This window comes from Eretmochelys imbricata, chromosome 6 (genome assembly GCF_965152235.1).
Source record: "Eretmochelys imbricata isolate rEreImb1 chromosome 6, rEreImb1.hap1, whole genome shotgun sequence".
NCBI lineage: Eukaryota > Metazoa > Chordata > Testudines > Cheloniidae > Eretmochelys > Eretmochelys imbricata.
The window spans coordinates 16,075,540-16,100,950 of record NC_135577.1 but is presented as its reverse complement, the minus strand read 5'-3'; the positions used below and the strand labels follow the sequence as shown (position 1 = coordinate 16,100,950).

At 48.2% G+C, this 25,411-nt stretch overlaps 1 protein-coding gene across 1 annotated transcript; it reads left to right on the top strand.

Annotated features, from left to right (window-relative positions):
• Positions 1-4,048: 4,048 nt before the first annotated feature.
• On the top strand, positions 4,049-11,992 carry LOC144266393 (pepsin A-like). Its single transcript, XM_077819849.1, has 9 exons — positions 4,049-4,104; positions 6,232-6,388; positions 6,918-7,035; positions 8,377-8,495; positions 8,797-8,996; positions 9,638-9,754; positions 10,503-10,644; positions 10,776-10,868; positions 11,855-11,992. The coding sequence occupies exons 1-9, from the start codon at positions 4,049-4,051 to the stop codon at positions 11,990-11,992; spliced, it is 1,140 nt and encodes a 379-aa protein (XP_077675975.1).
• Positions 11,993-25,411: the final 13,419 nt, after the last annotated feature.

Sequence of the window (25,411 nt, the reverse complement as noted above, 5' to 3'; positions counted from 1 at the left end):
AAAACTGAGTCTCTGATAAGAGACCAGATTGGGACTGGGATTGGGAACATATATCTCAGAGACTACTGGAAGATCCATAATTAACCTGTGACAAATCTGTCAGAATTTGTCAAGCAATTGAAGTCACCCAGTCGAGAAGGAAGATTTTGGAGGGTGGGCAGTGCTCTGATACTGTGGACATGGTAGAGAATCCAAAATACTGCAAGAAAAGAGACCTGAGGCAGAAAGGGATGGAGACTTCCAAGTCAGAGTTCTGAAAAAAGAGCACATGGCTTGTGCTGGTTGCCACAGTGTGTACAGCTCCACGATAATGCCGGGCATGTGGGGAAAAGGTGCAAGAAATGCAATGCCTTCTGACAACAGTAGTGCTGATCTGGCAGGGAGACCAGCACAGGGCACCTGAGAGATTAGCTGAACTTTATTAGCAAGGTTCATTAGTAGGACGGTTATAAGTGTTTGGAGGAGCGAGTTATATAAATGTTGTTTGTGAAGTGTTCTTGTTATTATGTTGTGGCTGGATATTGGGAATTGAGCTTTCAGAGCATTCAGCTTCCCAAACACAGGAAGTCTGGGGGAGGAGCGCTGCAGAAGCAGAGACAGGTGGAACTCAGTGACTGAGTGAAGAGAGGCTCTTTCAAGCCCCTTGGGCCAGAGTGTTTCCTGAAGACCACACAGCCCTCCATGCAGACCAGGAGAAGGAACAAACAGAGGCAGAGGCTCTAGAAGCTCTCAGAGCTACCTGGTCACCAAACCAGGTAGCATGGCAATTCTTGTGTTCCTCAAACTTGTTCCACTCTGGAGCTTTGTCAGGTTTAAATTCTTGTAATGGAGACATTTTCTGCTATTTCTGTAGGTGAGCTCATGCATATTCATCAAATATTTAGATCAGGGCATTGAATCACTGGAATAGAATCTCCATGATTTCTAGACCTTCAGCCTTAACAGGGCCACCAGCGGGAGGTGATATGGCACACACAGCTTCACCCCGACAGGAAACTGAAGGGAAGGGGGATCAGGTATAGATCTCTTATTGTGAATTGAAGGTCCTATGACAGAGAAGACCTCCATCCCCAAGTTTAATAATTGTTCCAGCCCTGACCTGGAAGGGTTACCTCAAAAGGTGGGAGAAAACAGAGGACTGGTTTCTATGACCTATTTGATCTCTGGCTTGTATACTGAGATAAAGGGGCCCAATTGGTGCCCTTATGATTAATTTATCTGGCAATGTGGGCACCTGTCCCACCAGGGTCTGAGACTGAGACCCATCCCCTCCCCACTCATGTGACACAGGGCCACCAAACATCTATCCCTTAATTTGGGCTCAGACTGTACTTAGGGGCCTAGAAGTGGAAGGCTCTGTATGCTAATCCTAATGCTCCTGAGCCAGTTGTTCCCCAGTTTGTGGCCAGATTGGACTGAGGCACAATGAGAAGCAAATGGCTCCATCTTCCATTCTTGAACTTGTCAGATGGTCAGTCCCCTTAGTTGTGATGCTTCTTAAAAGGGTCTTTATTTCAAGCCAGGAACTCCACCATACATGTTTATAATTATTAAGCCCTAGTTAGTGGGTGGGGGAATGTGGCTCATGAGGTGTTTTCTTGTCAGGAATCTGGTAGTGCTACATGGAAAGTAAAAGTTGTCAAATCTGTTGGGATTCTCATTCTTTTTCAGGCAAAACGGATGCTCCTAGTGCATGGCCTGGTACCCAAGTTCAGTGGATAGTCTCCTGAGAGGAACAGGATGGCTGAAGTACCAGGGCTAAGAAGTGAGACCTCCCCCACATCCAAGCCATTGGAACTTGAACCCATAATTTGCTCCTGGGCCAGGGAATCAGTCTCCAGGTTTGGGGCCATCCAGGGTTTTCTCCTTTTCTCTCCCCATAAGGTCTAAGTCACGGTGACCTTACCCTGTTCCCAAGGAGGACTGGACATCTGCTTCTTGCCCATCAACAGGGGCCTCTATGGGCAATAAACAAAAATTCACAGAAGCCCATGACCTGTCCCTGGCTTTTACTAAAAATACCCGTGAGAGAATCTTAACCTTAGGCTATGTCTACACTGAGCAGCTTTTAGTGACATGGCTGTGCTGCTACAGCCGTGCCATTAAAAGGTGTGCAGTGTAGCCTCTATTTGTCGGCAGGAGAGAGGTCTCCTGCCAACAAAAAACTTCCACCCCCACAAGCGGCGTTAGCGTTGTTGGCAGGAGAGCGCTCCTGCAGACCAAGCGCTCCTGCAGACAAAGCACTGTTCGCACCGGCACTTGTCGTCAGCAAATCTTTTGTCTTTCGGGGGTCTGTGTTTTTTTAACACCTCTGAATATTGTTAGCTTATAAGCCTGTTAGCTCGAGATAGAATTTTGGATTTGATGTTCAATACTCTTACATCCTTACTAATATGTGTGAAGAACAAAGGACAAAGATGCTGTGTGTTGCATTTCCCACAACCAGATGGGGCTTTTAGGGGCAAGGGAGGATTGTGTGCGGCGGTAAAACACTAAAAGACCAGAGAAATGACTGCCCGTGACTGGAGCACAACCTCACTCCTTACCCCTCCCATGGAGTAGAAAAGGCGTGGGATGAAGACCCAGGCTCACAAGCCTCCCGAGCAGAACATGACCATAAGTTATAAGGAGTGTGACTGGGGGCATGCACTGCAGGTATATTTGGGCCTGCTAAGAAGAAGGAGCGGGAGTAGGAATGGGGAACGGGAGTGGGAAGGGGAATGATCATGGTAATAGGGGACTGGGAATAGGGGAATGAGGAACAGGGACACAGGCAATGCTCTGCAGTGTCAGAGCTGGGAAGTGGGACACAGAGTAAATGCTCTGCAGCATCAGAGCTAGAAGCAGAACACCGGGAAGAGGGAGCTCCATTGGTGTGCGGAACTAGGGGTTAGAAGAAGAAGGGGTTCCACTGGTGGAGAGAACTGTAATTGGGGGAGGGGAAGGGGAAAACTCTATCGGCATAGAGTGATAAGCCCAACTTGTGTGAAGGGCTTCGGAATATGTTTGCTTGGAACTAACCCCAATAAACATCGCATCGCCTGCACTTCAAACTTCTGGTCTTCCGCTTTCCGTCTGCATGACAAGAACCAGGGAAGGGGGGGAGTGGTGGAGAGAAAGCCCTCAAATGAACGCCAGAAGTTTTGTCTTTCACTTGCCAGTGTAGACAAACCTTAGTCACTGGTATGAATCGAGCCCTGCTGGGGGCGGGGAGGGTAGGAATGGGGGGTGAGGGGGTGTCTAACAGTGAGAGAGCTGCCAGGGGCTGACCTCCAGCAGCTCCTCCAGCCCTGCTGCTGCTCCTGTGGCAGGGTCTGACTGCAGCTGCTCCAGCCCCAAAAGGGGCTGAGCCAACCCCATTCGCTACTGCTCTGATGGCCTGGGGCTGACAGCTGCTCCAGCCCTGCACTGGAAGACGTCATGGATTCTGTGAACTCTGTGACAGAATTGTATCCTTACCAATGACCCAGAGGTGTAGAGCTCCATATCCTGGTTCCCAAAAAGAAACCAATTCCCCACTGCATGGCTGCCTTGGGTGCAGGGGACTGGACTAGATGACCTATTGAGTCCCTTTCCTGTCATACACTTCTGTGATTCTATGGCTGTATTGCAAGTGGTGCCAAAGATGTGGAAGGCTCCAATCCCATTGAGTTACCCTCTCTCCCAGCATGGGGCTAGATTGGAATGAAGAACCAAGCAGTGAATGTCTCCGTACCCCATTCCAATGCCTCCTGTCCCATTCTTTAAAACAACCCACAGGCATTGCTTTTCAAAGCTTAGACGTCCCTGAACTCTCACACCTTCCCTCTAGACAATGCCCCATTTTCAGGTCACAGCCAAGTGAAGGTGGAAATCTATGGACTTTGAGTGTTCTCCAAAATTTCGTTTAAGGACATTTTGGAAGATCTTATCGAGAAGATTTACATTTCTTATCAGGGTTATTAATTCGATAAGAAAAGGTCTGGGCTGTGTGTTTATAAGAAGCAGCACCCAGGCGTTTCTCTACATTCACCACTCATCACCACTGGCTTGTGTGTCAGAAAACACCATGAAGTGGCTTCTGCTCCTGAGTTTGGTGGCGCTCTCTCAGTGCCGGGTGACAAAGTGAGTACTGGGGGAACACACCACTTTGGGCTGCTGAACTCGGCTTTCTACATAACCCTGTGTGATTATCAAGGGGAATGTCTGCACCTCTCTCATTCTCTTCTGTACTCTCCATTAGAGTATAGGCAGCAGCTGAGAACATCCCCTTAGCTTTGTGTTGTAGTAGGGGAATGAGGAAGGCAGGTCTTGTGGTTCAGGCACTGGAGTGGCACTTGCGAGATCCTGGTTAATGCCTGGCTCTACCACCGACTCCCTGTGTGACCAGGGGCAAGTGATGGAGTCTCTCTCTGGGGATCAGTTCTCTGTGATAGTATTAGTGTTTATTGTTTGTATTATCACAGCATGTAGGATCCACAAGTCATGGACCAGAACTCCATGGCGCTAAGCACTGGAAGGCTGTCCCTTTCCTAAGTAGATAACTACCTCAGTAAGACATAGGAGACAACAGAGACATGCAGTCAGACTGAGAGGGGAGCACAACTAAAGAATCAGTCAGCTTGATGGACAGTGGTCTCTGCACACCAGCAGCCAAACTGTTGTTATGGTTTTTTTATAGGCACGACGACAAGGGAGAGTTTCTAAGGAGGGATTTGAAGGAGGACAGTGTGGTAGCTTTGCAGATGTTTATAGGGAGGACCTCCCAACCATAGGGGGCAGGTGGGAGAAAGCACAAAGGTGCGTGATTGAAAATTTATCAAGTTGGCAGTAGAGGCTGGCATCATGGGCCAATGGGAGATGGGCATCAATAGCTTGATAGCCAATGAGGGATGAGAGGTAGGGTGGGACTGAGTGCGAAGGACCTTGGAAGTGAAGACAAGCAGCTTATGTCTGATATCATAGAGCAGGGGGAGCCAGTGGAGGGACCCAAAGAGAGGAGTGTCATGTTCAAAGTGACTTGCTAGGAAGATTATATTTGCAGCAACGTTCTGAATGGACATGAATGTGGCAAAATGGCATTTGTCAAGGCCAGGGAGAAGAAGTTGCAGCAATTGAGACATGAAAGGAGGAGATCTGGGATGAGAGCTATAGCTGCGTGAAGGGATAGGAAAGGCTGCATCTCAGAGAGCTTATGCAAGAAGATTTGACAAGATTTAGACATAGCCTGGATGTGAGGAGCTAGACAAAAGTTGTTTCACATGTTTTGGGATTGGCTTTTTTTGTAGGAACCAATCCCTGTACAGCATGCTCTACCCACGCCATGTATGACTTATTCATCTTTATGTTCCAATCTTATCTCGTCCACTGTTACCCTGTCCTTTGTAAATGATTCCTTTGATGTTCCCTGCCTTATCTTGGCTAGTTCAGCCATTCTGTCTCTTGGCTTACCATGCACTTACCTGTCCTGGTTAGCCATAGACATTCTGTGTTCAGCCTGCTGATCTATTCACAGTACCTTACTAATCCTGCCTCCTAAAAAATGAGGCCTCCCCCCATGTTCAATTAGTCCCATCAAGCCAGGCCTAGAAGGTCGAGATTTGAATTTGGACAGAAGGAGACAGGCCTGGAGGAGGGAGGCAGATCTGTGAGTCATCGGTATAGAGGTTGTAGTGGAATTTGTGTTTGCGGATGAGATTACACAGAGATAAGGGGTAGAAGGCGAATAGAAGGGGATCAAGGACAGAGCCCTGTGGAACTCCCACAGAAAGTTGGAGGGCAGATCCTCTGAAGGCATCAAAGGAGTGATTACAGATGTAGGAGGAGAACCATGAGAAGAGAGACATGGAAGCCAAGGGAGCAAGTGATTTCAAGCAGAACGGAATGGTTGACGGAGTCAAGGTGGCGGATAATAGTTCCTTTGTCCATTTTGTCTATTTCAACAGTAACCTCTGCAGGACAGGGACTGTCTCTTTCTATGTATTAGTACAGCTCCCAGAACGTTATGCCATTTCTCTTCTAGTACATATCGGCTGGGATTTTCCAAGAATCCTACAGGAAATTTGTGCCCAACTCCCACTGTCTTTCAGTGCCCTGGGCACCCAACTCCTTTGCACTCCTTTGATAATCCTAGGTATACTAAGGGGTCTCAGTGCAATGTAAAAGCTGGATTGCACTGTCGGTGCTGAACACAAGGCTTGTCTATTGTTTATTTCCTGTTGATCGGTCTCTCTCCCTACCCTTGTTGATTAGGGTCTCCCTGAAGAAGGGGAAATCCCTGAGGCAGAACCTTAAGGAACATGGCTTGCTGGAGGATTTCCTGAAGAAACACGCTTACAACCCAGCCTCCAAGTATTTCCCCAGCCTGGCCAACAAGTTTGCCAGTGAGCCCCTAACAAACTACATGGACGTGAGTATAGCAGGAGAGCAGGTCTTGTAGCCTCCCTCTCCTCAGCAAAGCTTCCCACTTCTCTGCCAACAGCTGATCTCTCCTCCTCCCAAAAGTGTCCCAACCCACTCCCGCACCCATGTGCTTCCAACCAAGTTCCCATCTTGCTGCAGCCACGAACCTGTGCTGGGCCACCCAGCCCCCAATTGTCATTGGATGGCATTCAGAAGAACGTTGGGAAGAGCACTCCCAGGGTTTGCTAGCTGTCCTCTTCCAATCATGCTCCTCCACACACGGAGATTCAGGGGTCTGAGGCTAAATAATTATGTGCATTTGATCACCTGTGGCTATTGGATACCAGGAGGTGCTAGGAGCCATGCTGGGCAAAGTGATGGCAGAGAAACACTAGCTCAGGCTGAGCCTTTAGCAAGGACACTGTAGCCCAGACCCTCAGCTGGTGGAACTACGCCGGTTTACTCCTGGTGATGATCTAGTCCTTGGATGGGAAGGGTTTCCTCTTTGTCCATTGTTTTTTGTCCTGCTTTGGCAGACCGAGTATTTTGGAACCATCTCAATTGGTACGCCTGCTCAGGATTTCACTGTCATTTTCGACACCGGTTCCTCCAACCTGTGGGTGCCCTCTGTGTACTGCTCCAGTGCAGCCTGCAGTAAGTCACCTGCAACCTCTCTTTCCTTGACATTCCAGCTGTGGTGGTTGACTGAAATCATAGAGATTTACATTAGCAAAGAGGAACCTTAATTGAAATAATTGATTTTAATTATTTTTCGAAAGGAAGTTGATTCTCACTGGTTTGTAACCACTATACACAGGTTGACTTGCAACTAGATATTTACATTATATTTCGTACTTCCTTTAGCAAATCAGCGGGATACACAATGTCAATACACATTTATTTAAGCAATTAACATAGCTTTATACACATTTATTCAAATTCTTACTTTGTTCATTTTTTCGATATTTTAGAAAATGGTGAAGGAGGTGTTTCTTATTTACTATATTATGATTAATTTTTGGTTTCTATCAGACTCAATTTGGATGGAAATTGGAAAATTCACTTTAAAATTCAAAATCCAGCTTTTAAAAAAATTAGTTAAAACTCCTTTCAATGGGCTGTATATACAAGAAAGAAAAATTTATCAAAACATGTTTTGCATTTAAAAATAACAGATTTATGAAACAAAGGAAGTGTTATTTGTAGTCAGTGAATTGAACTGATTGTTTCTGATCCACACGTCCTTCAAGATTTTAGAACTTGTAGAGCTCATCCTCTCGCACCTAGCTTTTATTCAGAGATTGGAAGAGGAAAACAAGTGTTCCCACTTTTTCAATTCCCAATTGGTTTCTTAAGTTGGAATGAATTAGTCTGTGAACTGAACTAGTTAATAAACTGACTTGAAGAAAGTATGCTCTCTGCACCTGCAGAAGAGGCTACTGCTGTCAAAAGCTTGTTTAGCCTGAAACAAAGGAAACACTGGTTCCAGGTGCTGAGTCAGTCAAATCTTCCAGTTCTGTTGACTTTCTTTAAAGCCAGAAAACGTGCACTGCTTAATAATAACCTTTGTATTTAATTTAAATTATTTTAGAAGATTTTAGTAAGTTTAGACCTTACCCTCTGTTGTCATAATTTCAAAGTTAATTTTAAATAGGTTATTTTTAAAAAGAAAAACATACTGATATCTTAAAAAATCAGATTTTTTTTATCATTGATTTTTATTCACCCGGGAAGACAGAGTGCAGCAGGTCTCCCTCCACTGTCCCTCCACATACTACACAGTGTCAGAGGTAGAATGGGCCCTAGTAAGACAAGAAGCTAGATCCACAAAGGCACTTGAGTGTGGCAATGTTGAGTCCTGCAATGTGTGACTCTTAGGCACCCTGACCTCACCAAAGAATTCAGAGCCTCGCTAGTCACCCAAGCTCTCCATACAATGCATGGGGAGAGTTACAAGTGTCAGCCTGTGACCATCTGACTCATCTGTACTTGCAGCAAACCACAAAAAATTCAACCCTTCAGACTCCTCCACCTACAAGGCCACCAGCCAGAGCCTCTCCATCCAGTATGGCACCGGCAGCATGACTGGAATCCTGGGCTATGACACCGTCCAGGTAAATCACAAGAAAGGATCAAAACCCATGGAAAAGACATGGTGAAGGATTTGGTGTTAGAAGGACAGGACGCATCTGGGAAGCTAAAGCAGAATATGGGTATGAACTGGGAGGGGGGGATAGAAAAAGGGAAGAGAAGAGGCAATGAGACTAATCACAGAATATTCTCATATCGGGGAGAGACCACAGTGCAGGGCACGCCAGCCTCTGAGAACTCCCCAGGCCATCAGGACCCTGTGGTAGACTTGGCAGCTTCTCCAGGGTGTAGGGTGTGTCTGATTGTCCCCATCCCTCTCCCAAGGTTGGAGGCATTGTGGACACCAACCAGATCTTTGGTCTGAGTGAAACCGAGCCTGGCTCCACCTTTTACTATGCCCCCTTTGATGGGATCCTGGGTCTGGCCTTCCCCAGCATCTCCTCTTCTGGAGCCACCCCCGTCTTTGACAACATGATGAACGAGGGTTTGGTGTCTCAGGACCTCTTCTCCGTCTACCTGAGCTCGTAAGTCAGGGCTGGAAACAGCCCATCTGCTGCAGTGAGATTCACGTTCCTATAGCGCCTCTCACAATGAGTGATCCCTGCAACATTTGCATAAGAATTCCCCCAAAGCAGCCACCTCTGCGGTGGAACATGGCAACTGTCCTATGCTAGTGATTTAAGTTTTTGGGAGCAGAAGTGAACACTAGGGCATTGGTATTAAACTGACTCCTGGGAGAAGAGTTTCCCCTAATACGTCACCCAGATGATTTCCTGGCTCAACACCTTCTAGCACCAGGCTGAACCATCTGCTCAGTCCTGAGTCTGAGGGAAGAGCAGCCCCTACTGAGTCACCGACACAACTGCCTCACACACCTGGGCCTTTCCTTGGTGGTCTCCCGTCCACATTTGGCCAGGCCCAAATGTGCTTAGCTTTTGAGATCTAGGAAGAGAAAGCCCAAAGTGATGTCAAAGCAAGGGGTAAGGTGCTCCTCTCATCCAACCAGCCTGTCCTATCTCAGCTACTAGATGCTGATATTCCCAGCTCTGAGTCTGTCCCAGCACTCCCCAGCTGTCGTCCTTCTCTAACAGATGGAGCGATTGCTATTGTCTCATCAGCCAACCATTCATACATTCTCCTTGACTCTCCTCTCTCCCTTCTCCAGCAATGACCGGACTGGGAGCTTTGTGATGTTCGGCGGCATCGACTCCTCTTACTACTCTGGGAGCCTCAACTGGATCCCTCTCTCCTCTGAGAGTTACTGGGAAATCACCATGGACAGGTATCGCCCACCAATTGGCCCTTCCCCTTCAATGTCACCTTGAAAAGACAGGCAAAAGGAGATGCATGTGCGAGCCGGGGGAAGCTCAACTGAGAGTCTAGACAAGATGAGAGACAAGACAAGGGAGTTGGGATCACACTGTACTTGGAGTTATAGGAAAGGGGCTCACCAGCAAGGCAGTTAGATGAGTGATTCTCCACTTCGCCCATGACAGGACCCAGAGATGACCTGTGTCTGCCACTAGTAGGGGGGCAGGGTAAGGGCAGCACCACCACCCCCGCGTCCCCTTTGCCAGGACCCCTCTCTCCCCTGTTTAGCAATAAAGTAAAGGGAGGGTGATCGCAAACCCTTGACATCAGTTTGTGAGCCTCAGGCTAAATCGGTCACAGTCCCAGAAGGTTGTAGGACAAGGAGCGATGGGCAATAGCCAAGGAAGGAGAGGTCGAGGCTGAAACATCAGGGGAAACTTTTTGGCATTCAGCAAGGGGGAGGGATAGCTCAGTGGTTTAAGCATTGGCCTGCTAAACCCAGCCTTGAGGGTCCATTTAGGGATCTGGGGCAAAAAATGGGGATTGGTCCTGCTTTGAGGAGGGGGTTGGACTGGATGACCTCCTGAGGTCCCTTTGAACCCTGATACTTTATGATTCTAAGAATCACCCTGCAGGCCTCTCACTGCTGGCTCGTGGGCTGAGTGGGAATGAGATCGGGAGTGTTTGTGGGGATGTTCCCCTGACTCTCTCTCTTGCAGTGTCACCATGAACGGAGAGACCATCGCTTGCTCTGGTGGCTGCCGGGCTGTCATTGACACTGGCACTTCTCTGCTGGCTGGGCCCCCTTCTGGCATCTCCAACATCAACTCCTACATCGGCACCAGCGATGGAACGGTAAGGGCAGGGAGAGGGAGAGATGCTTCTAGAGGTGTCTGCTACACACGGATGTGATGCTCCATCTCTCCCATTGGAGAACCTAGTGCCCGAGACGTGTCTAACCTTTCCTCCGTGTGTTGTCTTCCTCCCTGCAGATCAGCTGCAGTGCCATGAGCAGCCTGCCCAACATCGTCTTCACCATCAAAGGCATTGAGTTCCCTGTGCCAGCCAGTGCCTACATCATTGAAGTGAGTGTCCTGCTGAGAAAGCCGCCTCAGGGCCTCTTAGCCAGGGCTTGTGCCTTAGGCCATTGCACTGAGTATGCTGGCAAAATGCCCCTGCACAGCCAGCATGAGCCTGCAGAAGCGTCACTGAGATGCAGCTCAGAGTCTGTCCCCAGTATGAGAGTGGGGCGGCAGAGAGCTCTTCCCACAAACGGATCCAGGGGGAGGGATGGTCAAGATGAAGGCAGGCCCACAGTGAAAGTGACACACCACAAGAGCAGCGAGGCAGCCTGTAGAGCTGGCCACCGTAGGAGATCACCAGGGCAGGGGACTTACGGGGCTAAGAGGGAATTAAATGAGCAGCTACCCCAGCTGGGAGGCTAGATCAAGAGAGATCGCTGCCTTGCGCTCCAGGGCATGGGCATCTGGGCATCAGGAAGGATGTTCCTTCCTCATGATAAGAGTTTGCTCCCCACTGGAGAGGAACAGGCAAGCTGCTTTAACAGCACACAGCAACACCAGCTGGTAGGTGGGACAGGCAGTGGGGAAGCCCAAATCCACTTATAATCACAGCAGGATTTCTGGTGGCAGAATGTAATCGCTCCCTTTGGAATCTGGCCAGGAGCCTGGAGAGAGCATGCTTTGCCTCCCCAAGGGATGTGTCATGAACAGAAGTTGTCAGGACCTTGCTTTTCTTCCCAGTTGACAGGCTGCATCCCTTAGGCCTTGGCTTAGGCACTGGGGCTGTTCTGAGGCCCAGATCCACAAAGGTAGCTCACTGGGAGTTAGGCATCTAAGAAGCATCAAAAATTAGGGCCCAACTTACCAGTGTCACTCCCTGCAGCCCACAGAGGTCTCCTATGGAAGCCCTACCCAGCCTAATGCTACTTGGTTTGAGAGCTCTGAGATCCCAGCCCAAGATGGTAACAAGCATGAGCAGGCCCTACAGGATGGTAACTCACTGAAGTTCCAGCCCAATAATTACCATGTCCCCTTTTCCCCTGGTGCAGGAGTCAGGCTCTTGTATGTCCGGCTTTGAAAGCATCGACGTTGGAGGGCTCTGGATCCTCGGAGACATCTTCATCCGCCAGTACTACGTTGTCTTCGACAGGGCCAACAATCAGGTGGCCCTGGCCTCTATGGCATGAACACAGCACCATCCCTGGGGCACTGCCATGGAACACTGACCCTGGAGAGTCTCTGTTTCTCTAGAGCCCCAACACCGCTTATCGATCAAGTGACATCACCCCATACTCACCCTCTACCCCATAATTTTACCCCCAGTAGAATAAAGGAATATAAGAGCATTTGAGTGAATTGTTTCTCTTTGATGCGGTTTAGGATTGGACCCATCTTTTATTCATTTTTTGAACATTGGCTTTTAGGGCCACAGCTACCTGCCTATGAGTATTAGCAACAAATTTTAGCAGCTGTTGCATCCACTGGTCTGTAAGGACCCGGGGTTGCAGTTTATTAGCGGTGCCCCACCTACCCACCATTGTTCTGAAAGGCACATGTCTTTGCCAGTTGTTGCCTTGAATGGGATAACTCCATGAGAGACCACAGAGTCCATTATGACCATAAGAATAAATGGTAGTGGCTGATCCCAATACTTTCCCTGCTGGTTTACTATTTTTTTAAAAGCTGTTTTCAGAGTGCGGTTAGCCCATTCTAACTGGCCTGAACTTGGAGGTGTCCTGCTAGATGCAATTTTTGCTTGATTTGACTTGCTTGACAAGGCCTTTTAGTAATATTCCTGATGAAATGGGGTCCTTGGTCCAAATCAGTTTTTTTTTGGCATACCCCACCTGGTTATTACCGGCTCAATCAGCACACGGGCTGTTGTTTGGGCTGTGTTGTTATGGGTGAGGATTGGTTTACTCCATTTTATAAGTGGATTAACAGTTATCCAACAACACTGACTACCCCTGGCTTTTGTTGCTAAAGGGCCAATGTAATTAAATTGTAAATGAGCCCAAGGCCCCTCTATTCTCTGCTGTTTTGGAGGCTTTTTGATTATATTAGAATTAACATTATTGGCTGTACAGGACAGACAGTTATTTACAAACTATTTTATATTACTGCTTATATTTGGCACCAGCCAAGTGCTTGCAATTTAGCTAAAGATTTTTTTTACTCTCAAATGCCCCCTCTCTGGGCTAGGGAAATTATTTCCGTTTTTAATGCCATGGGTACCACCCAAACTACTTTTGTTTGCCAGTTGTAGAACAAATGGCTGTCCTACCGGGGACTATGCTAAAACTGGAGCCTGAACTAAGGCCTGCATTAACTGGATCATGGCTTCCTGCTGCAAAGGGCCCCTGTTTCATTTCACCCCCTTCTTTAACAATTTATGCAGCGGGGCTGCCTTTTTTGAAAATCCCCTAATAACATTTTGGGAAAAATTAACCATTCCCAAAAAGGATTTAAGAGCGGTGACATCGGTGGGAGCTGGTAATTTAAGAATCAGCTCTACTTTTTGTTTATTAGGGGAGCACCCTTCCTGTCCCAAAGTCACTTCAAGATAATTTACTTGTTGGGAACCCAACTGGGCTTTTTTGGTTTTTTTTTTGATAAACCCAGCTTCCTGAATTTTTTATAACATCCTATTTAATAATTTTTTTTTGTTTGAGTGCAACTTAGGATATTTACATAAGAAAATATACTGGTTTTTTAAGGCATTTTATTTTACATTTTAACGACATGGGCATGACGAAATAAGAAATAAGAACGACATTGTTCCAGCCCATGGGGACCCTGGCAAAACACAACTGCTTCCCTGGAAAGGTAAAAGCAAATTTGTAATAGCTGTCCCGATGTAAAGGGATAGGAAAGGAAGCATCGGCCAAATTCAAAACTGGAAACCACTAGTCCCCTCCGACGCTGGAAGCTATTACCCACAGGTGCCGACTCCGTGTGTGCTCCGGGGCTGGAGCACCCATGGGGAAAAACTGGTGGGTGCGCTGCACCCACCGCAGCTCCCCACCCCACCCCAGCTCACCTCTGCCTCCGCTCCGCTCCACCTCCAGCCCTGAGAGCACCGCCACGTCGTCCTTCTCCCCACTCACTCCCAGCGCTTGCGCCGCGAAACAGCTGTTTCGCACGGCAAGCCTGGGAGGGAGGGGAGAGAAGCGGGAACGCGGTGTGCTTGGCGGAGCAGATGGGGCCGGGGTGGGGATTTGGGGAGGAGTCCAATAGGGGTAGGGTGGGGCGGAGTTAGGGCAGGGACTTTGGGGTGGGGGTGGGGCCAGGGGCGGGGGGGCCGTGAGCATGCACTGGTGCAGAAAAAAGCCACTATGGGGGCCATCGGGGTGTCACCTGATTAAGGGGGCAAAAATCAACTACCAGCCTTCAGGTCTTGCTGTCACTTTTAAGGACTGGCCAGAGGGCAGCATTATTGGGACTTGACTGTTCCACTAAAACCCCTTGGCTTAAAAGCCCATCAACTGGGGGTCTTTTTAGGCTGGCTTCTGCCTTTTTTGATAGCTGTGCTGCTTCTGGGGTGGGGGATCGGGATGTTTAACTAGGATCTTTGTCTCAATTTTACCACATTCTATTTTATTTTAGTTTTGGCCTGCATCTCCTGGTGGGTTTTTTTGCAATTGCTAGAATTTTTGGAGTTCACGTTGGCCACTTTAGCTCTTTAGATGCCTTAAGGACCATTATTCAGTAGCTTGCCAAATTTTTCCTGGCTTTTAGGATGTGCTGGGAGGCGTTTTTCATAGAACCCTGATAGCAAAATTAATTAACATTTTAAATTTTGTAAAGACATTAATTTTTAAAATCCCTTTTTTAGATTTTTAAAGCTAAATTGCCTTTTATGTATGTATGTATTTATTAATTAATTTATTGAACTGATACAAAATGTTTTTCAAAAAGGAACAGTACTTTTTGCCTTATTGAACCCCTGTAAGGTCTTAATTCCAGCTGGAGGGCCAAACAGGTTTTTATTTTGGGTACTACTTAGGGAATAAGTGGCACCTGTATTTAACAAGAAATTTTGTCCAAACACCCTGTCAGGGTTCCCTCCCCACTCTGAACTCTGGGGTACAGATGTTGGGACCCGCATGAAAGACCCCGTGAGCTTATTTCTACCAGTTTAGGTTAAAAACTTCCCAAAGGTACAAATTCTTCCTTGTCCTTGGACAGTATTGCTGCCACCACCAAGTGAGTTAGACAAAGATTCAGGAAAAGGACCACTTGGAGTTCCTGTTTCCCCAAAATATCCCCCCAAACCCCTTCACCCCCTTTTCTGGGTAGGCTTGAGAATAATATCCTCACCAATTGGTACAGGTGAGCACAGACCAAATCCCTGGGTTTTTAGGACACTAAACCCAATCAGATTCTTAAAAAACCCAGAACTTTATTATAAAGAAAAAAAGTAAAAGAAGCACCTCTGTAGAATCAGGATGGAAGGTAATTTTACAGGGTAATCAGATTCAAAACACAGAGGATTCCCCTCTCGGCAAAACTTTAAAGTGACAAAAAACAGGGATAAACCTCCCTCTAAGCACAGGGAAAATTCACAAGTGAAAACAAAAGATACTCTAATGCATTTCCTTGCGGTTACTTACTATTCCTGTAATTTAGATGTATCATTCAGTAGGATTACTTGCTTGGTCTCTCTCTTTGTCTCCTGAGAGAACACACACAGAGCACAAAAACAAAGCCTCCCCCCAACCCCCCGATTTGATAGTATCTTCTTTCCCCATTGATCCTTCTGGTCAGGTGCCAAGTAGGTTAATTGAACTGATTAACCCCTTACAGGTAAAAGGATTCTGTACCTCTGGGCAAGAGGGATTTTATATTACTGCATACATAAAGGTTGTTATCGTTCCGTTTATATTTATGACGCCCCCCAAATCATAGACAGTGCTGGACAGCCTGCTCCACACTGGCTGTGATTTCTTCCTGGAGCTCTAGAAGAAAACAGAATTATTAAGACACATGCACCTCTAAATATACTACTGATTATATAAAAACTAGCAATAATTTCCACTTTTCAAGGATGAATTTTAACCAGTTGATTCTGGGAAACTTTCACGGGAGAGTGCATCAGCCACTTTGTTAGAAGCTCCTGAAATGTGTTGTATTTCAAAATCAAAATCTTGGCGAGCTAAATTCCACCGAAGAATTTTTTTGTTATTTCCCTTGGCGGTATGAAGCCACTTGAATGGTTTGCAGGTTGGTCTGCAGGTGGAAACATCGTCCCCAAACGTATGGGCGAAGCTTTTCCAGAGCATACACAATGGCATAACATTCCTTTTTGCTGATTGACCAGTAGCTTTCCCTCTCAGGCAGTTTTTTGCTGAGAAACATGACAAGATGGAATTCTTGATCCAGTCCTTCCTGCATTAAAACTGCTCCCACACCACACTTGGAAGCATCTGTGGTTACTCGGAAAGGTTTGTCAAAATCTGGGGCACTTAGCACAGGGTCAGACATGAGTGTTGCTTTAAGCTGGTTAAAGGCCTTCTGACACTCTTCAGTCCTCTGAACTGCATTTGTCTGTTTCTTTTTGGTTAGGTCTGTCAGTGGGGTGGCGATTTGGCTGTAGTGCTGTACAAATCGCCTGTAATATCCAGCCAAGCCTAAGAAGGATTGGACCTGTTTCTTTGACTTTGGGACAGGCCACTTTTGGATAGCATTCACTTTGGCCTGTGGGGGGTTGATGGTTCCTTGACCCACCTGGTGTCCAAGGTAAGTCACTCTGTTTAGGCCTATTTGACACTTCTTAGCCTTAACAGTTAGTCCTGCCTCCCATATGTGCTCGAAGACTTTTTGCAGATACTCCAGGTGTTCTACCCATGAATCAGAAAAGATGGCCACATCGTTCAGGTAGGTGACTGCAAAGTCTCCCAGTCCAGCTAGGACACTATCTACAAGTTTCTGGAAGGTGGCGGGTGCATTTTGCAGCCCAAAAGGGAGCACATTAAATTCATACAGCCCTACATGGGTGATGAAGGCTGACCTTTCCTTGATGGATTCATCCAGCGGTACTTGCCAGTATCCGTTGGTTAAGTCTACGGTAGAGATGAACTGGGCATGTCCCAGTTTCTCCAATAGCTCATCTGTTCGTGGCACTGGATAGTTGTCGGGGCGAGTTACAGTATTTAGCTTACGGTAGTCCATGCAAAAGCATATCTCCCCATCTGGTTTGGGGACTAGAACCCCTGGAGATGCCCAGGCACTGTTAGGGGGGTGGATTACACCCATCTGTAGCATATCCTGGATCTCCCGTTCTATAGCAGTTTTAGCTTGAGGAGACACCCGGTAAGGTTGGGCTCTAATTGGGTGAGCATTACCTGTGTCAATGGAGTGGTATGCCCGTTCAGTCCATCCTGGGGTGGCTGAGAACATCGGCACGAACCTGGCACACAGCTCCTTGATCTGGTGTCACTGCATACGCCCAAGGGTCATGGAGAGGTTCACCTCTTCCATGCCACCATCACTTTTCCCTTCGTAGTAGACACCTTCAGGCCACTCAGCCTCATCTCCTCCCTGGGCTGTAAACTGACAAATCTTTAATTCTCTGGGATAAAAGGGCTTTAGAGAATTAACATAGTACACCTTAGGCTTTAGGTTTGAGGTGGGGGATGCTATAGATAGTTAACTGCTCCCAGGCACTCTTGGACTGTAAATGGCCCGTCCCATGACGTTTCCATCTTATGGGCCTGGAGTGCCTTCAAGACCATGACCTGGTCCCTTACTTTGAAGGAACGCTCTCTGGCATGTTTATCAAACCAGGCTTTTTGCTCTTCCTGAGCATCTTTTAGATTTTCTCTAGCTAGGGCTAAAGAGTCTCAGAGGGTGTTTTTTGGTTGTTTACAAAGTCCAGAATGCTAGTTCCTGGAGAAGGTGTAAACCTCTCCCATTGCTGCTTCACCCACAGTAATGGCCCCTTAACCTGGCGGCTATACACAAGTTCAAACGGTGAAAACCCTAAACTGGGATGTGGTACAGCTCTGTAGGCAAAGAGCAACTGCTGCAACACTAGGTCCCAATCATTGGAGTGCTTATTTACAAATTTACATAACATGGCCCCCAAAGTTCCATTAAACTTCTCCACCAGACCATTTGTTTGATGATGATAAGGGGTGGCAACCAAGTAGTTCACCCCATGAGCTTCCCACAGGCTTTTCATGGTCCCTGCCAGAAAATTAGTTCCCGAATCTGTAAGGATGTCGGAGGGCCAACCTACCCTGGCAGAAATGTCTGCTAATGCGTGGCACACACTTTTAGCCCCGGTGTTGCTTAGAGCTACTGCTTCCGGCAATTGGGTGGCAAAATCCATGAAAGTCAGTATGTACTGCTTTCCTCTGGGTGTCCTTTTCGGAAAAGGACCCAGAATATCCACAGTTACTCGCTGAAATGGAGCCTCAATTATGGGAAGTGGCTGTAGAGGGGCTTTGCCCTGGTTTTGGGGTTTTCCCACTCTTTGGCACACCTCACAAGATCGGACATATTAAGTTAAACGTCCTTGCCCATTCCCTCCCAGTAGAAGGACTTCCCCAAATGGTCTTTGGTCCTGTTCACCCCAGCATGGACACTAGGATGATCAAGAGCTTTACCCGCTACTTAGTTGGAACTACCAACTGTCCCTGTATTCCTGGTGCCCACCAGAAAGAGTTTCCTTGTATAAAAGTCCTCTTTCTACCACAAACCGGGATCGATTAGAAGAGCTGAGAAGCAGTGGGTTGCTCCGTGCCGCCGTCCAAACTCCCTGGAGGCCTTCATCTGCTTCCTGCTCGGCCTGGAACTGTTCCCTTGATGCTGGAGACATCAGTTCCTCACTGGATTGTGGACCTGGGCTTGGTCCCTCTGGAAGCGATGCAGGTGATGGGGCTGTTTCCGTTGATTGTGAACCGTTCTCCGCTGGTGCACTATGGGGTATTTCAAGCTTTGGCTGAGCCTCTTGTGTAAGGGCATCTGCTGCTGCCAGTGCAGGCTCGGTGGTGCCCTCTGGTGTTGGAGCTGTAGATGGGGTTGCAAGCGCTGGATTCAGTGCTGGCTGCTCCGCCCATTCCGGTTCTGGGACTGGTTCTGGTTGGGTCTCTGGGACTGGGTCCACAACGGCTGTTGCAGTCATTGGCAGGGGATCCGGTTCTACCACCTCAGTTTGCGTCTCTGGTAACACTGATGGGGTCCTTGTAGAAGGCTCAGAAACAGAGCTAGGTGTGAAGGCTTGCTTACCCTGGCTGTGGGTGACCATTCCCACCCTGTTGGCTAGCTTCACATGGTTGGCCAAGTCTTTCCCCAGCAGCATGGGAATGGGATAATCATCATAGACTGCAAAAGTCCACATTCCTTACCAGCCCTTGTACTGGATAGGCAACTTGGCTGTAGGCCAAAGAGTTGGACATGAAGGGTTGAATCGTCACTTGGGCCTCTGGGTAGATGAATGTGGGGTCCTCTAAGGATTGGTGGATAGCTGACACCTGTGCTCCAGTGTCCCTCCACTCGATAACCTTCTTCCCGCCCACACTCACAGTTTCCCTTCCCTCTGAGGGTATCTGGGAGGCATCTGGGCTGGGGGACCTTTGCTGTGATTCCGGTGTAATGAACTGCAATCTGTTGGGGTTCTTGGGACAGTTGGCCTTTACATGCCCAAACTTGTTACATTTAAAACATCGCCCAGCTGACTGGTCACTGGGGCGAGGTGGGTTGCTAGAGACTGGTGTGGTGGGACGATAAGGTGTTTGGGGTTTTCCTTGGGATGTAGGTGGGGCCTTGGGCTGCCCCCGGTGGTAGGGTGTTGTTCCGGGTTGCCCCTTCTGATATCCGCTCCAACTGCTACTAGCTTTTTTCTTTTCCACCACCTCCACCCATTTGGTTCTGATTTCCCCCGCCTTGATTACAGTTTTGGGCTTCCCATCTAGGATGTACTTTCTATTTCCTCAGCAATACCCTCTAAGAACTGCTCCATTTGCATTAGGAAAGACAGATCTTCCAGTGATTTAACCCTTGCTCCTGATATCCAGGCATCCCACTGTGGTATGCATGTTGGGAAAATGCCACGTCTGGTTTCCACCTGAGGGCTCTGAACCACCAACGGGCCCGCTCGGGTGTTAGTCCCATTCTAATTCTGGCCTTTTTAAAAAAAATTTCGTAGCTGTTCATATGTTCCTTAGGCATTTCAGCTGCCACCTCTGCTAAGGGTCCACTGAACTGTGGCCTCAGCTCCACCATATACTGGTCTGTAGCAATGCTGTACCCAAGGCAGGCCCTTTCAAAATTTTCTAGGAAGGCCTCAGTACCATCGCCTACCTTGTAGGTGGGGAATTTTTTTGGAATGGGGAGCAGTACCTGGAGAAGGACTGTTAGGGTTATCTGGTAGACCAAGCTTTAGCCCTTTCCAGATCTAAGCGCTTCAGCTCTAACTCCGGACAAATGTGGGGACCCACATGAAAGACCCCCTAAGCTTATTTCTACCAGTTTAGGTTAAAAACTTCCCCAAGGCACAAATTCTTCCTTGTCCTTGGACGGTATTGCTGCCACCACGAAGTGAGTTAGACAAAGATTCAGGAAAAGGACCTCTTGGAGTTCCTGTTTCCCCAAAATATCCCCCCAAGCCCCTTCACCCCCTTTCCTGGGGGAGCTTGAGAATAAACTACCAACCAAATAGGTAAACAAGATGAGCACAGACCAGATTTGGAGCTTTACACCTCTAGGTCATTGGTAGGTTTCTGAGCCCAGATCAGGACAGGGAGCTGCAGTTAGTGAGCTGGAAATAGGAGGGGCAGTATGAATTTGAGCGACTGGCTGACTCAAGGGAGTGGGCTTGAGAGCCAGTTACTTCTACGGGGCTGGTTCTAGCTCACCCAGTTCTGCAGGGAAAGGCTTTGTCACCTGACAGCTCTTGGGTGAAATATGTAGGTGAAATATGCTGGTATTCTCCACTGTTTCCTAGTGGCATATGTCAGGGTAGGGAAGGATTAGGTGTGAAGACTTGGTTTAGGTGTGGGTAGATGAATGTGACATGACCTCAATAGGTCTCGGGCAAATGGTAAGTTGTGGTTGGGAATGACAGGACTAAGGCATTGATGGGCTATGGAGCCCACCAGTGGAGGAGAAGAGGGAAGAGATGTCCTTGGGTAGAGGGTAAGTTCATCATGACATAGGATTTAGGGGGAGAGAAAAGGAGATCCTGGATGGCCCCCAAACTGGCGAGTGATTATCTGCACCAGGAGCAGATCATGGGTTCAAATCTCCATGGCTGGGATGTGTGGGGAGGCCTCGCTGCTTAGCCCTGATACTGCAGCCATCCTATTCCTGGCAGGAGACCATCCACGGACTTGGGCACCAGGCCATGTGCCCATGTGCCAGAAGCAGCTGCTCTGCCTGAAATCACAATGAGAATCCCATGAGATTAGACAACAGCATTTAACTTTCCATTTAGCACTGTCCGCTCCTAACCCTGTGGGGACAAGCAAACACCAGGGGAAGGATGAGGTTTCCACGTGACTAGGAGTAAAGTCGCCTTAGGCCAGCGACAACCCTAACAAAGGGGCCTAGAACTGGGCAGGCCTAACTTTGCCACATTGTGGATGAAATCTTACCAGTTCATACAAGTCTATCTGAGCGGAACTGGTCCTGAAAATCAGCTTATCCCCTGTTGCCCCACAGTGAGGTCCTGGCCTCTGGTGTTAGTCTTGCAAATGGGCAGCTATTTTCCATTCCCCGCTCCAGATTTTTCAGCAACAAGGCAAAATAGATCTCAGATTTAGAGAAGGGAGGTTTGCTTTGAGACGTCTGACACCAGAGAGACAATACCGGCACCTCGTAGCACCCTGAAGCAGTAAGGATTAATCCTGCCCTATAGCACCCACTGCTCTTCCAGTCTTGGGGCTCCATGCAGCTCTGCCAATGCCTCTCAATCTTGACCCGGTTATTATAGCCCTGGGGTATGAAACACACACAGGGTGCTGCCAAAGCGCCTCTCTTAGGGTTACCATATCTGAACATTCAAAAAAGAGGAGACTCCACACGGGGGGAGGAGGTATTTGCTCGTGCCCTCCGCCCCTGGCCCCGCCCCAACTCCTCCCTTTCCCCGCCCCTTCTCTGCCCCCATTCCAACCCCTTCCCCAATGTCCCCGCCCCAACTCCGCCCCCTCCCTGCCCCATTGGACCCCTTCCCCAAATCTCTTCCCCGGCCCCACCTCCTCCCCTGAGCACGCCGCGTTTCCCCTCCTCCCCGCTCCCTCCCAGCCGCGCGAATCAGCTGTTTCTCAGTGCAAGCACTGGGTGCTGGGGGAAAAAGCAGGTACTCTCCTGAGTGATCAACATTCACTTTCTTTTTTGAATGATCAACTCTTCTTTGGGGAAAAATAATAATGGCAAAATCCCGGACGTTTTTAGATATGAAGAGCTGAACTTGTAAATTTGAGGCGGTGGACGGCAGAGTGGCGAGCAGGCGGCTGGTGAGGGTGGCCACTGGAGTGTGAGCAGGTGGCCAGAGGAGTGGCAAGCAGGCAGCCGGTGAGGGTGTCTGGGGTGTGGAGCAAGTGCCCAGGCAGCAGAGCAAGGAAGGCGGCTTTTACTCCCCCCACCACAATGAGGGGAGTAAAAGATGCACGCAGATGCACCTATGAATGCTGGGTCTTCACTGACCAAGGACAACAACTGTGAGTGGAGTATGAAGGGGGGGCTCATTACAGGAACGTTGGTGTTGGATTGAAGAACCTGAAGCAAAAGACACTGCCCAGCGTATTCCAGGGTGAGTGTTCTGTTCATGCTTTTATGTTTATGAATCCTGCTTGTGCTGTTTTCCCAAATTAAACCTATGTTTCTTTTCTTAAAAAATCTCTCTACACTCAGACTCTGTCCTTGCGGGAGGGGAAATATTGCCTCTTAGAGGTGTCCGGGGGTGGCGTGTTATTTTCCCAGGTTACTGCATGGGGGCTGGAGCTGGTTCTGTGTTCTGTTGTTGAAAAGGAGCCTCTAGATATTGAACCCGGCCCTTCTTGCTGCCCACTCCAACTAGCACAAGGGTAACATTCTGACACTGTGGGCATGGTAGAGAATCCAAAACACCTCAATAAGAGACCTGAGGCAGAAAGGCTTCAAAGTCAGATTTCAGCAAAAAGAGCAGATGGCTTGTGTTGGTGGAAAATGGTGTTAAAATAATAAAGCGGCTACTGAAAAGGGCTTTGGAGTCACACTGTCCCATGCTTAGCACAGTTCAGCTACGGGATGGTACCAATGAAACGTGGTGTCACCTGCAGACATGTTGTTTAACAGAATAATGAGAACTAGAATGCCTGTGATGATAGATGCTGCTGTCCCAGGAACTGGGGATTTGTGGAAGAATAGAAAGAGAAAGCTAAATAGAAAAAGTCAGATGATTTGGGATCCCGGGGGCTTCCACTCTGTGGAGAACATAATGCACCCCACATCTCTGATGGAAATCAATGGTTATTAACAGTGGTGGTGTCATAGAATCAGGCAATCACAGGACTGGAAGGGACCTCGAGAGGTCATCTAGTCCAGTCCCCTTCACTCATGGCAGGACTAAGTATTATCTGGTCATGTAACTTAAGACTGCCCTGCAGTTCTAGGAGGCTGTCACCCCGATGGACTCATACTGATGAGGGATAGGTGACACCTCTCCAACTTTCAGAAGAGAGGGAGGAGCATCACTAGATCAGACGTTTGGCTCAAGACAGTCTCAGTCAGGTAACAGGTCAAGACAACAAAGCCCCAAAACATGCCATCTCTGGAACAAAGTGGACTCACTGCCTTCTGACAACAATCTGGCAGGGAGACCAGCACAGGTCACCTGAGAGATTAACTGAACGTTATTAGCAAGGTTCATTAGTAGTTCAGTTGTAAGTGTTTGGAGGACCGAGCTATATAAATGTTGTTTTGTTAAATGTTGTTGTTATTACGTTGTGGGTGGACATTGGGAATTGTTTCAGAGCATTCAGCTTCCCAGACACAGGAAGTCTGGGGGAGGAGCGCTGCAGAAGCCCACGCCCTGTGAAGCAGAGACAGGTGGAACTCAGTGACTGAGTGAAGAGGGGCTCTTTCAAGCCCCTTGGGCCAGAGTGTTTCCTGAAGACCACACAGCCCTCCACGCAGACCAGGAGAAGGAACAAACAGAAGAGAGGCTCTAGGAGCTCTCAGAGCTACCAGGACACCAAACCAGAGCCAGCCAGGAGCATGGCAATTCTTGTATTCCTAAAACTTGTTCCACACTGGAGCTTTGTCAGGTTTAAATTCTTGTAATGGAGACATTTTCTGCTGTTTCTGTAGGTGAGCTCATGCATATTCATCAAATATTTAGATCAGGGCATTGAATCACTGGAATAGAATCTCCATGATTTCTAGACCTTCAGCCTTAACAGGGCCACCAGCGGGAGGTGATATGGTACACACAGCTTCACCCAGACACGGAGATTAAGGGAAGGGGCATCAGGGATAGAACTCTCACAGTGAATTCAGCACTGGGGAAAGGTCCCGGACACAAAACTCCAGTACCCTCTCCCTCTCCCCACTTATCAGACATAGGGACAACAAACATCCACCCCTTGACTTGGGCTCAGAGTAGACCAAGAGGCCTAGAAGTGGAAGGCTCTGTATACTAATCCTAATGCTCCTGAGCCAGCTGGTTTCCCAGCTTGTGGCCAGATTGGACTGAGGCACAATGAGAAGCAAACAGCTCCCTCTTCTGTTCCTGAACTTGTCAAATGGCCAGTCACCTTGGTTGTGATGCTTCTTAAAAGGATCTTTATTTCAAGCCAGAAATTCCATCACGGGTTTGCGGAGGGTTTATGATTATTAGGCCCTGATTAGTGGGTCGGGAACGTGGTTGTTGATGTGTTTGCTTGTCAGGAGCCTGGCAGTGCTAAATGGCAAGTAAACATTGTTGTCAATTCTGATAGGATTCTTATGGTTATTTCAGGTAGAGCAGCTGCTCCTGGAGTATGGCATAGATCCAACTCCCGTGGATATTCTCCTGCCAGGAACAGGGAGATGGCTGCAGTTCAGGGTTAAGAAGTGAGGCCACCCCACCCATTCAGGCTGTTTGGACTTGAACCTATCATCTGTTCCAGGGCCAGGGAATCAGACTCCAGGTTGGGGGCCATCCAGGATCTCCTCCTTTTCTCTCCCCCTCAGGTCTAAGTCATGGTGACCTTACCCTCTGTGACATCTGCTTCCTTCTTGTCCTTCAACAGTGGCCTCCATAGCCCACCAATACCTTAGCTCTGTCATTCCAAAGCACAACTTACAATTTACCCTCAGACACATTGAAGGTAGTCATGTCACACTCACCCTCCATCCCTCTATCCACTCACTCCCAAACAAGTAATCACACCCCATCCTTCCCTACCCTCAACTGTCCCTCTAGGAGATGGATGGAGGCCACCAACATATTTCACCCAAGCGCTGTCAGGCAACAGACACTTTTGCTCTTGAACTGGGTGAGCGAGAACCTAGAGGTGAAAGGCTCCATATCGAATTCCTGAGTCAGACAGTCGCTCAGACTGTGGCATGCCCTACATCCTATTTCCCAGTCCACTGACTTTAACTCTTTGTGCTGACCTGAGCTCAGATTCAGACCAAGC